Source organism: Fukomys damarensis, unplaced genomic scaffold (genome assembly GCF_012274545.1).
Source record: "Fukomys damarensis isolate Sample0158 unplaced genomic scaffold, DMR_v1.0_HiC HiC_scaffold_6, whole genome shotgun sequence".
NCBI classification, from domain to species: Eukaryota; Metazoa; Chordata; class Mammalia; order Rodentia; family Bathyergidae; genus Fukomys; species Fukomys damarensis.
This window is the reverse complement of record NW_022900918.1, coordinates 14,684,546-14,697,971: the sequence shown is the minus strand read 5'-3', so window position 1 is coordinate 14,697,971 and position 13,426 is coordinate 14,684,546. Positions and strand designations below refer to the sequence as shown.

General features: G+C 35.7%; 1 protein-coding gene across 1 annotated transcript in view; it reads right to left on the bottom strand.

Annotated features, from left to right (window-relative positions):
• Positions 1-1,676: 1,676 nt before the first annotated feature.
• The window catches only part of Slain1 (SLAIN motif family member 1), a 59,909-nt gene continuing 48,159 nt past the window's right edge, over positions 1,677-13,426 (bottom strand). The window contains exons 5-7 of the mRNA XM_010622370.3: positions 10,434-10,589; positions 4,365-4,647; positions 1,677-2,849 (exon numbers count right to left, since the gene is read on the bottom strand). Coding sequence (XP_010620672.1) covers positions 2,774-2,849; positions 4,365-4,647; positions 10,434-10,589 — 515 coding nt within the window. The 3' untranslated portion in view covers positions 1,677-2,773. The remainder of the gene's footprint in view (positions 2,850-4,364; positions 4,648-10,433; positions 10,590-13,426) is intronic.

The following is a 13,426-nucleotide window of genomic DNA, read 5'->3' as shown; positions in this document are numbered from 1 at the left end:
ACAGATTCACTACTGAATTCGACAAGACCGTTAGGAAGCCCTGACTCCAATAATCCTCAAACTATTTTAGTGAAATTAAAAAGGAAGGAGCATTCTGCATCATGCCTCCTTCTAAAACTGAAAAGGACCCAAACAAAAAGAGAACTAAAGGTCAATCTCTTTAATGAATATAGACACAGAAATCCTCAAGATACTGACAAACATAATGTAACAAATCATCAAAAAGATTATACAGCATGACCAAGTAGGCTTCATCCCAGGCATGCAGGGATGGTTCAACATATGCAAATAATACATTATATAAAGAGAAGCATGGGCAAAAATCACATGACCATCTCAATAGATGCAGAAAAAGCCTTTGACAAATCTAACACCTATTCACAATACAAATAAAAAAGAAAATAGGTATAGAAGGAACTTATCTCAATGAGATAAAAGCCACTTATGATAAACCAATGGCCAACATCATATTAAATGGGGAAAATTTGAAAGCTTTCCCTTTAAAATCTGGAGTTAAGTCAAGGATGTCCATTATCACCACCTATTTTTGTTCTGTTCATATAACTCCAGGTGAAAAAGATTGTGAAATATCTTCAGGATTATCTCTCACATTCTTTTCTAAATGTCAGCTCACTAATAGTATCGACCCAGATGACCCCTTTCATAACATGCTCTCTCTTCCACTTTATTTTCACTCATATCTCCTTATTTGGACTCTTTTACCCCCCACAGCAGTCATGACCAAAACATGCCAGGATTTACTTACTTGCTTATGGTTTGCACTTTCTCACTCTCATTAAGAAAATAAAATCTAAGATGAAGTGACCTTTGTTATCCCAAGAGGCATACTGAGCTTTCTGAACATAAATATTTGACTTCAAATGAATCCATCAATTTCCTCAGAATATACAAGGTGAATTTTAAATTATACACTAACTACATGTATTCATAGGAAGAGACCATGATACTGAGGCAACACAGCTTTCTGAGTCACAAGAAGCTTGATTCCAAAGTTAACTTCACTATTTTCCAAGCAAACATTTTCCAAAGGCTGATGTCATCTCTGTGAGATTTAGTGCCTTCCTCTTTACAAGGGTGAAAATAGGAGGAGATTGTTAGAATTTAGATAATGTAGGCAAAATACTTTTCACAATATTGTCACAAAGGAAGTGAAAATTCAATAAATATCACTTATGTTTGATATCTCTCACATTTCAAGAGCAAGTTATTAAAAAAACAGACCTTTTAGTTCTAAATAGGATTATATATAAAGGCATATTACAAGGAAAATAAAAACCTCTAACAACTGAGGGCGGAATTTCATCTTAAAATCTAACATAAAAACTTTTGCCGAAACTTTGCACAGTACCTTATGGTAAATTTTTGCAATATATAAAAAAATATAATGTAAAAAAATGTAGCACATTGCTTTTTATCGATACTGAGAAAGTATTTCAAATCAACCCCCACAAAATCTTAAAGTCTTCATTGATAGTGTTCATCCATAAATGCATTTCTGGGCAACAGACTAATTGAATTCTAGTAGTCTTAAATGAGACCCAAACTCGTTGTAAAAATAAAACCTTGCATTTCCTCATTAACATTTTAGAGAAAAGAAAAATGATTTTGAAAAATGGAAATATCCTGACTTTAAATATAAATGCCCTGGTCCAAAAATATGGCCTCAATAACCATTTTGACAACTGCTATAAAACATACACATGGTATTAATGTTTATGCTGCGCATTCATGCATGATCTGATATTGCTGAAATAGAATCTTTATTTCTGAACATTCCAAAACAGCAGTGTACACAGTAACAAATATTAAGTCATATACCATAAGAAAGCATTCATTAGTGCAAATGGATTTTGTAAAAGGTCTATCAAAAGATTTATTTGCTTTAAAATGCATTCATTTCCAGAAGCATTGTTAATAAAACATTACAGTTTCATCCTTTGTAATAAAGTATTGAAAATCAGTTGTGGTATAGTAGCAAACATTGCAGGTATTAAGTGCAATGAGCCTGTGATGCCATTATAAATATGAAACTCATGTATAACAATCAATAAATTAACAATAAAAAGACAAGACTGTTTAATTCTGCTGTCCAGATATCTCCTTGCAATGCTTCAGATTATGTTGTGCTCATTCAACATAAAATTATGTCTCAAATTGTATGGTGTATTTTCACTGATATATCCCTAGAGCTAAAAAAATAGTACCTTACCACAAAAATATTTTTATGGCACAAAATTTAAGTTGTTCCATAGTGGTTCACATAGATGTAAAAAGAAATAGGCACAGAAAAATAAAATTCCTGTAAACTATAAAAAAGTAAAATTCAAAGGATATGCTATAGAACCTAGTTGTAAATATGTGATGTATTAAAATACAGAACGTAATGGAAAGATGTCTAGAACACATAAGTAAATTGAACAAGTTACTTTAAAAAAACTCATATGGCAAAGCATTATTGATACATCTCAATTCTTTCAAAAAGTATTCAGGTACAGAGCAGTTCTACAAAAACTTCCTAGATCTAAGTGTAACAATACTGCAACCACTGGTTTGAGAATGTTGCAGTATTTCAGGCAAATATTTAAGTGCAATAATTAGTCTCTGGTGATTGGTCCAATGAAAAACAATGCAGTAAATATGTTAAAATGCAAAAGGGAAAGCATATCCCAACATCCACTGTTACCCAGCCAGCTAGGTAATACAACCCTCATTTTCACTTATTTCCCATTCTTCAAGAGTACATAAAACTGCATCAGTAGCAACCATCTCTCCAATTTCCATCCCTCAGTGTGCTGAGTGAAGACAGAGGCTTTGGAGGCTGCAGGAAACTATAAAGGGATGAAAAAGGAAAACAGACTGTTAATAATCTGAGTCAGGTCACTTACTTTGATCTCCTTCCCCATCTATGTTCCTCCATCCAGTAACAACAAGATGCTAGTACCGTCCCAAGTGAACCTTGAGCTTCATACGCTGAGCCTTCATAGCACACGCTTACAGGCTGGAAGGCCAGGCTATCGCAGAGTACCCTACATGACATATATGCACATGTAAACTGACAACAAACAAAAATGGTTGCTATCCCTCATGGATGAAAAATATTTTAAAATCAAAGCAAATAAACATGAGGAAATTTTTAACTTCATTAATAATTAAAGATTTGCCTATCACAATGGCAAAAAAATTTTTAAAAATTATAATACACAGTGCTTGCCTCAAGTTTAAGGAAACAGACACTCTCGTATAGTTTGCAAGTGACAACATTCCCTGCAGTTTGGTGTGGAGACAATTTCTATCTGAGTAGTAGGATTATGGGTCATTTTTTATGTACTTTCCCTCTTTTCATTATTTATGAACTTTTCTAGTTTCTCAATTTGTTTGTGATCTGAGCAAGCATATATTTAACGAGAAAATAAAAGCAAAAGTATAAACATACAAATACATAAAGAAGGAAAAATTACTTGTTCCTACATCTCTTTCAAGATTTTCTTCCTCCTCCTTTATATCCTAATTTCTTGTAAGAATTGTCTGTACTTACTCTATTTTCTCACCAATCTTGCTTCTATTCACTTTTGTATTTTGGGCTTTTTTGTTTTGTTTTTTACTGTAAGAAAACTGGAATATCCAGTTCAAGAAGGGTGCATCATTAACTATGAGCTTCTCTAAAATATTCTCTTCAAGTATTCTAAAAATTTTAAAAACAAAACAAAAAACTATTAGACCAAATTCAATTACTAACATAAACTGATAAAGAGTCCCTTCTGAGTATCATTAAGAGCTCTTTTAAATTGTGTGTGTGTGTGTGTGTGTGTGTGTGTGTGTGTGTGTGTTTGGGGCTTGCATGAGCACATATGCCTAATACATTTTTATACCTTTGACAAAAAATGACTAAATCAAAACATACTTGACATCTACCCTGTGCTGAACATAGTTCTTGGTTTTGGGGTTCTAGGGCAGTTACCCACAGAATCCACTACGCTACCCTCCACTCTCAGGAAGCTTGTAATTTTGGACAGTGGTTTCATGTGAGCAATGCACAGAGGAAGGCAGGAAATATACCATACAAATCACTTGGAAAAGAAAAGATTTCTAAAGCTCTGAAGATAGAGCTTATTGGGACAATTCAAGCAAAAAGCAGTGTGTTGAAAATGAAGTAAAGAGGGGAAAAGGGAAGATGAGATCAGAGATAAGGGGACCGGACCACACAAGTGACACCCGACACTTTCCAGAGAAAGGACACAAGTCAAGCCATACAAGATAGTGGACCTACTAAGGCTCAACTGAGAAAAAGGAAAAGTGAGGGTGGTTCCCAGAACAGAGAAGGTCACGTAAACAGAGGTTCCTACCTCCTGACAGGCTGTGCAATTTTGCTCCGAGGCAGATTACTCCCATTTATTGCCAATGAAGGTCGTGGAAGGGCACTCCGGCCCACGATCCCAGAGGCCGCAGCTTTGTTTGGGGTGGGGATTCCGGTGTTGGAATACAACTGGAGGCCGTTGGACAAAGGCATGTTACTGCTGCCTTGAACAGTTGGACTCACGTAGGCTGTGGCTTTGAGAGGCTGTCTGACAGACACTGGGAAATGTCCCACACTGTGGACCCTGTGTTGAATCTGTCCTGGTGATGGAACTACAAGAGGAAAGGATACCTGTGTGAGAAAACTTCTACTGGCACCCAACTTTCGAAATACGTTATATTCAGAGTCTATATGGTCTAAAAGGAGCAGATAAAGGAAATATAGACTCCAGACTCCATTTAGTACTAGAAAATTTTAATCTTGAACAAGAGCCACCTTCTCTGTCACTCAAAAATACTGTGAAGTTCCTAACTACAGGTGACCCTTGGATGATGTGGGGGCTGGGAGTGAAGATTCCATGCAGTGAAGATCCAAGGTTACATTATGACTCCAAAACTTCATTTACAACTTGCTGTCGATCTGAAGCCATACCAATAACCTAAACAGTTGATTAATAACTATTCTGTATATTATACATATTATATAATAGAGTAAAATACTGAAGAACTGTAAAATATCACTTTGTACTGGGATGTGCAATTTATTGTAGAGAAGACCTGCTCTGCTTGCAATACTTCAGCTCACCTACCACATCAGGAGAGGGCTATGAAGTTATTCCGGTGGGACATTATGCATGACATCTAATTTGATGAAATTATAATTCAATAAACCATCTTTAAGCTTCTTTGTATTTCTCTGAAACTGAGAATGGAGCCATGTATGTCTGTAAGTACTCATGTGCATAAATTCTGATACACTTTAACTTTGTACATATTTTATGGTAGTAAGTTAAAATATTCTTACCTATTTCATGTACCAGTGACATAACTTTTTATTTTTTTTCCATATTTCTAGGCTGCAGGGTTTGTCAGTAAGTTTTTTCAAAATTGTCACCAATCTCAAAAAAAAAATTTCATGTATACACTGACTCAAAATTCAAATCTGTGTTGTTCAAAGGTGACCAGTATTTTCAGAAGCCAGTTCTAAGTACAGCCTTCCTTTCCCTAGCAAATTTAACAACAACAACAATAATAATAATAATAATAATAATAATAATAATAATAATAATAATAATAATAACCTCTGAGTTCTTACAAGACAAATTCTTCCTTGCTTGCTTGGAAGACATTACAATTTCTTGATGGTTGTTCTGGGGAAAATTTAATAAAAACAAAATCAAGGGGCCAATTTGACAGTTGCAATTATAAAAAGGAAGACAGAAGCAGTATTTGTAGATACAAATGTCTTACTACAAACGTTAAATAACAACATGACATTTACTTATCTCAAAAGGTTGTCTTGAAAAATAAATTAATCTACTTAAAGTCTCAGAATGATTCCTGGCACTTAGTGACTGCTCCATCCAACAAATATATAAACTATTATTAGGTTGATAACAACCATTAACCCCAATGAATCTTCACAGTGAACATGGTCATGTAGCCACTCCCTATCTCAAGGTGTACAGTGTAACTAGCACCTCCTGGGTTCCCTCATGCTCACTCCCAGGCAACGCTCCTGAGAAAAACTTACCTCTGCCTTTTCATCACACTCTGGCTATTCCTACATTGAACTTCACACAAAGGTAATGACCTAATGTGTTCCTTTTGTCTGGCTTTTTTCATTCAGCATTATATGTCAGGCTCATACATGTACTATTCTATTGTACGAATGTCACAATTTATTCTCCTGTTCATGAAAGACTGGATTATTTCATTTGGAGTTTTATGAACATTCTTGAATGTGATTTGCTGATCATATATATCAAATTCTATAACTATTATGATAAATGAATTTAGCAAAGTTGTTGGATACAGTATCAAAATGCAAAAGTCTATTCTAAATACCAGCAAACTAGGCAAAATTAAAATGAGAAAAAATACCATTTATAAAAACAAAACTAGAAATAAGTTTAACTACATAGATATAAAACCTCTATACAAAGAGATATAAAACATATCTGAGATACACTGATGACTTAAATCAACAAAGGACTGACTGTTCCACATTAATGAAGACCAATTACTACCATTAAGATTCTCTCAAAATTGAGCTACAGATTCAATGAAATTCCAATCAGTTTCATCTGAAATAAAATTACAGACCAATTTTTAAGACAGTCCAGCTGGCTCTATCATTTCTCCTATACACAAGATAGATAACTGCCCATGAATTAGAAAAGCAAAAAGAAACTAGTTAAAACTAGTAAGTATAATTCTAATTTATAAATGAATTAAAATATGCCCACAAGTTTATAATTAAGATGACTCAAATTTAGATCTAAGTGGTTTATATCCAGATGTCTCCCTAAAACCTCATGCACTCATAGGTGGGGCTCTGGGGAGGTGACTGGATTGTGGGGGTGTGATGCTCATCACTGGATTAGTCCACTAATGAGGTCTGAGGAGGTGGGTGACTGGGGGTGTCTCCCAAAAAGGTCTATTTCCCTTCTTTTTCACTTGATCTCCCTCTCCACTTCCTACCACAATGCCACAAGCTGGTCTTTCTCTGCCATGCACCTCTGCTTTGGAGTCACTTGACCATGGAATGTGCCAAAATAAACCTTTCCTCCTTACATTTATGGGTGTCAAGTATTTTGTCTCAGCAGCAAAAAAAGTAACTGCAACTAGGTTTCTTACTACAGTAGTGTTTTTCTTTCTATGTTATGCTTCTTTCCAACTTTCTCTAACCCTTGCTCTTTCCAGAAAATAAAACTAGTAGAAGTCTTCATAATAGAAATTTAAAATGCGATATAGAATGAACAGTGGCTCATAATGCTGAGAGGCTTGTGATAACAGAATCCTAAGATACAAAACCAAAGTTCTGACTGTCCTATCATATAAGAACACTCTTCTTGAGAATGGATAATAATCCATTACTGTAAGTATTCTGTGGCTCTAACTGTCCCAATTAGGCCATTGGGAGTCTCTTAAAATTGGTTCCTATATTCTTTTGACAAGTTAACATTATATTATAAACACTCAGTCAAAGCCAGATGTTTTCATCACGTATATTCTGGGTTACTTAAATTTTTCTGGCACTCGACTGTTACTATCTCATACTGAGTTGGAGTAAAAAATTCCTAATCAGTAATATATTTGTTACTGTCAAAACCATTGTCCTATCATATACTATTGATTTTTGTAACTGAAATATAGAATTATATATTTCAGTTAAATTTCATTATGATATATCTGACCTACTGTCTAAGCTCTTGCATAAAATTAGTTAGTAACACTCTCAGTTGCATGCCTTAGCAAATGCAGAGACTGCTTCTGTGTCTTTATAAAAGTCATTAATACAAATACTTAACAAGTCAAGGCATAACACCTAATTCTATGGCATGGATTGATTCATTTACTGACAGTGAATTATGTTTAGGCACTGGGAACAGAAAATCAAATAATCTTGGGTCTGAGCCCAGAAAGAGCTCATTTTCTGGTAAGAAAGACAAATACATTGATAACAAAGCCTGACACAGGTTGAATATCCTTTATCTGAAATGCCTGGGAACAGAAGTGGTTTAGATTTCCTGGATTTGGGAATATTTGCATACACATACTGAGGTATCTAGGAGATGGACTAAATTCCAAATGCAAAATTCATCTGTTTCATAGTTTGACGGCAATTTTATATAATGTTCTTAATAATTCTGTGCATGAAACAAGGCTTCATGTAAGAATTTTCTATTTGCAGTATCACAATGGCAATATTTCAGATTGTGGAGCTCTTTGCAGTCTGGACTTTTTGATTACGGATGCTCAACAAGCGCACTGAGTAACAGAGGTAAACACAAAAGCCTAACCCTGGAGGCTTGTTTGGGGGTATTTAGAAGAAATGTGCTATGTTCTTCAATAAAGACTGTTTTTTATTGAGTTTATTGGTACATTCTAGGTATACAGTACAGTTACATTCATTACTGGGATCTTGTACCTTTACATGACAGGTCTTGATTCTCATTTTTTTACCCTTGTCCCTGCCCTCCCTTCACCCCCTCCTCCCCTCCCCATTTACAAACACTTTAATTCCTTTTTTTCATTTTCTCACATTTTTTTCTTTTCCCTTATTCCCTTTCCCCTACCCTTCCCACTTTCCCTACACCTTTAGCCCTTTTCTTCCTATTTCATATTGTTAATTATCCTATTAGGATCTTGAGTACTATTATAGTTTTTCACACCAGAAAAACTATTCGGTATTTACACGTGTGACTTATTTATTTCACTTAGGAGTATATCCTCAAAATGCATCCATTTTCCTATGAATGACTCTAATTTCTCATTCTTTATGGCTGAGTAGTATTCCAATTTATAGAAAACCCATATCTTCTTTATCTAGTTTCCAACAGATGGTCAAATGGGCTGTTTCCAAGTTTTAGCTATTACAAACTGTGTCGCTATAAACATAGGTGCACATATATCACTGTGATATGATTCTTTTAGTTCTTTAAACAGAAGTAAACTGGAATAAGAAGGATATGGCATAAGGGTGGAGTTTCAACTTGACTGACTTTGGGATCTTTCCCAGGGATCACCAGAGAACATTTCTAGGTGTGGGTCATACAGGCGTGGCCTTGAAGTCTATGTCTGGTCTCTCATCACCACCACTCTAGCACTCTTCTACTCTGCTTCCTGTCTGCTATGCACTACCTAGCTTTGCTCCTCCAGATCCTTTTGTGTGATATCTCTGTCTTACAGCTAGCGATCACAGACTGAAACCATGAGCAAATTAAACCTCTTCTTTAAATTGTTTATTTGAATTGTGTCTCTGCAACAAGAAAGCTGACTACTACAAAGGGGAAAGAAGAATGGCAGGCAGAGTATAGCACGTACAGTCAGAATACATGATAGTTAAAAATACAAGCCCCAGGATTACCCAGACCTGTGTTTGAATCTCTGCACACATGGCCTTAAGCAAACTGTTGCTTAACCTGTCTAAACTGTATCCTTGGGCCAGGGCTTTAGCTCAGTGGTTCTACAGCCTGCCTCACAAGCGCAAGGACCCAAGTTTGATTCCAAGTTCCAAAAACAAAAAAATAAAATAAAATAAAATAAACTGTTTCCTCATCCACAGAATGGAAACAGCAATAGCAACTACATCACAGAGTTGCTGTTAGACGTATATAAGGTAATAAATATAAACCAGTTAGCACAGATTCTTGTACTGTGTAAATGCTGTCATTCTGTAGTTAGGAACTAAGACACAAAGAAATGAGATATCATCACATGTTGGGGAAAGCTAGGATTGAGGGAGAGGTGGTTAAATATCATTTTGGATGCAGACTACGTATTTCGTTGAAAACTATCTACCCCTACACTGAATACACCTTCGGCCTCCCATGTTTGGAGCTAAGACCTTGTCTCCTTCCAGAGACACTATAAGGCAACCTCAGTGATTCACACAGACAGCATGTGTATCGATGAGAAAAAGAAATAGGAAAACACCACGTCCCCACACAAACTAAGAACATACCAGTACTAGGGTTAATGTTTACTGCATTGCTCAATGCGGAGAAAAATGGATAGGAAGAATAGAACAGAATGTGTGGGAAGCTGAAATGGAGAATGTAAAAATTACCTTAGATACACTAAAATACAACTGCAAATGTAGGGTAACATGCTATGGAATGATGAAAACCAAGATCAAAGCAACAGCTGGACAAAATCAATGTGCTTTTTCAGAGTAAAGGCATCAAGTTCACAGCTAGAAAGAGAAGAATCTGCAAAGAAAAAAAATACTAAATTGTAGTGGCTAAGTACAAAAACTATGTGACAAGGAGAAAATTTTCCCTTAATGTGTTTGTAAATAAGAAAAGAAATGGAATAGTGAGTTATTTTCCGGATGGTGTTGCACCTAATGAAAAATTACCCCAAAAATGAAGAAGAAAATCTGTTATACTCACTACAAGATTGTATTCTTGAGATTCCATTTCCAGCTCCATGCAAACTTGAGTCAAAACTCTGACTGTTTCGCACAGTGACTGGAGAATTAATGTTACTGCTAACAGCAGTTGTACTTGGCATCCGGGCTAGATTGGGCATACTTCTCCGGAGTTTATCTGGAAAAGAAAAGACTCTTACTAAGTTCAAAACCACAATTATATGCCAATTGAAACAACTGCTTTCAAAAGTCAATAAATAATATTTCACTTTGTTCAGTAACAAAAAGTATCATGTACGGTATGAACAAGTGAACAGAGAATTAATGAACTGTGTAAAAAAACATACCCTTCAACAGAAGAAATCTACCCAATAGACTGTTGCTAAAAGCACACAAGTATCCTTTAAAAAGAGATAGGCCTAGCTAATAAGCTGTTTGTTCTAAGTAAGTGGACAAAACAACATCAGGTCAGCTTCAAAAATAATCTTACAGCCATTTAAGAACACTTAAAATAAGGTTATATGTTTATTCTAGAAAACCTAGGAGAGTCAAAACTAACTTACTGAAGCTTTTGTTAATATATCAAAATAGAACAAATTTTAATAAAATCCCAACTTGATATTTGTTAAAATATCCACTCATCACATCAACAAGATCACATTAGTTTCTCGAAAGTTTTACCTTTAATTAGTATACCCTTTGTTGGCATACTAGGAAAAGACCAAGAGATGCTTTCTGTTTTCTGCCTAAGCTCTTCTGCCACTGAGAGGCAGCAGAGAGCCATATAAAGATTTTAAAATTGCTGAGATTTGGTATCAGCTACAAGATGAACTGGACAAGATATTCCTTTTCTATATTAATAAAAAAAGTTAAAGTGCATACACCAGGCCACTCAAGCTCAGAAAACAAACGGTTCATCTAAATATTAAGCCAAAATCTGTTAAAGTCCAAAAAGGATTCACGATTTCTCTGCCCTCTCCACAGTTATTTCCACATTACTTAGAGCTATGTGTTTCCGGAAGTTCTCCTTGTTCCACCCAACACTCCAAATCCTGTGCATTTTACAGTGTTCAGTGAACCCTACATGCCATGCAGTCCAGGCTATTTATCACTCGCATTTTCACAAAATCTTCTCAATCGCTCTCATGTGCCCCGTCTTGTTACCCAATCCATGTTCTGGACAGGTGTTCCACTCTTCCGCGAAGCTCTCCAAACCCCACCTCTCTTTCATTTCCAACTGAAAGGCCAAGGTCCTGAACAAGGCCAATAGGCCCTACTAGGTACAGGCTGGGAATTCGGCATTAGCCTCACCTCCTCCCGTTACCCCTACTCCCACCATGCAGCCTGCTCCCCGACATAGATGGTCCCCCCACAGGACGCCTCTCTCATCACATGGGAGGAAAGGATGAATAAGGGAAATACAGTAAGTGCCAGGCACTCTATAAGATGGTGGAGATACCACAGCGTATGGGACAGGCATCATCTCGATTCTCACTCATTTTATAGTCTAGATGGGGTTTTCTCAATTTCTTTTTCCATTATCAATCCTAAAAAGAAAAACTAAAATAAATTTAAATTTAAAAGTTTCTAAAAAATAAAGCAACAAAATATTAAAGAGTAACATCTGAAAGCTACAACTGAACTTTTGGAAATTCACAAACTATGATAAGATGTATTTTTTCACTTTCCTTAACTTCACAAATATTTTTATCCATATTAATATACCTCCGCAGACAATAAAGTACACTTACCAAGCCATGCAAGTGACTATTTTCTTTCACACTAACACAGAAAGCAAATGATACACTTGAATACTGAATCAAAATACACTCACAAGTAAATTCAATTCACCTTTCTGCTCCTTTGCACACTTCTCTCTCTACAATATCTGTACCCATTAAATGTACCCCTATCTAGAAATTCTGGCCATTTTGTGATAGTCCAGGGAATAGACAAAAAATTTAAAAGTGTAATAAGCTTTCTCATACAATAAAGTATAAGAAATTTTGAAAGCACTGGGACCAGAAGAGTATTTTACACCTAATTTAGTAACTTTTACTAATACTTTTAAGAATTATCCCAGCACTGAGAAAGACTAAGGCAGGAGGACTGCAAAATTAAAAGGGGGCGGGGTGCTGCTCACTGGGGAACACCCGAGTTTGATCCCAACGAGGAAAACAAAACAAAACAGAATCAGAATCAGCACGATTATCCCCTTCTTTAAAAAGCTTTTCTATAAACTTCCTGGTCAAAGTATCTACCACTCCCACATCTCCTGATTCTGCATCTCTGAAGAGCAGTGACACACACGTACTGCCAGAATTGGCAGGTCTAGCTGTCAGATTTCTTGGTTATTTTTCTTGTTACCATAGTTCTTCCTTATTCTTGGGGGATTCCTTTGAAGATCTCCAACAGATGCCTAAAACCATAGATAGTATCAAAATCTATACATGCTGCTTTGTGTTATACATGCATACCTATAAGTTTTATTTTATGAATTATGCATAATAAGAATTAACAATAACTTCTGAAAATATACTGCAGTAGGTTATTTATTTTTGAGATTTTTCCATTTAATTCTTTCTGACCACAGTTGACTACTAAAATTATAAAAAGCAAAACTTCACTTAAGGTGGGATGGTTGACTACACAGCCCCATGCCTCCCACAAATACTTATTACTGAACTATATTTCAGATCTTCCTTGAAGCTCTTCCCCACCCAATAGTAGGGATTGAACTCAAGATCTCTGCAATGTGGTATATCTGAGCCCTTTCTATTTTTTACTAGGAGACGGGGTCTCAATAAGTTGGTCATGCTGGTCTCAATTTTGAGATCCTCCTGCCTCAGACTCCCAGAATGCTAGGATTACAGATGTGTACTGTTGTGCCTGGCGGGAAGCCTACTTTTAATAATCACATGTTTTATCTTAAAATTCCTAGTAAATATATCCATTTAAATACATTAAATAAACTGCATTAATACATTCAATAAATATTATGCATGTGTATGTAGG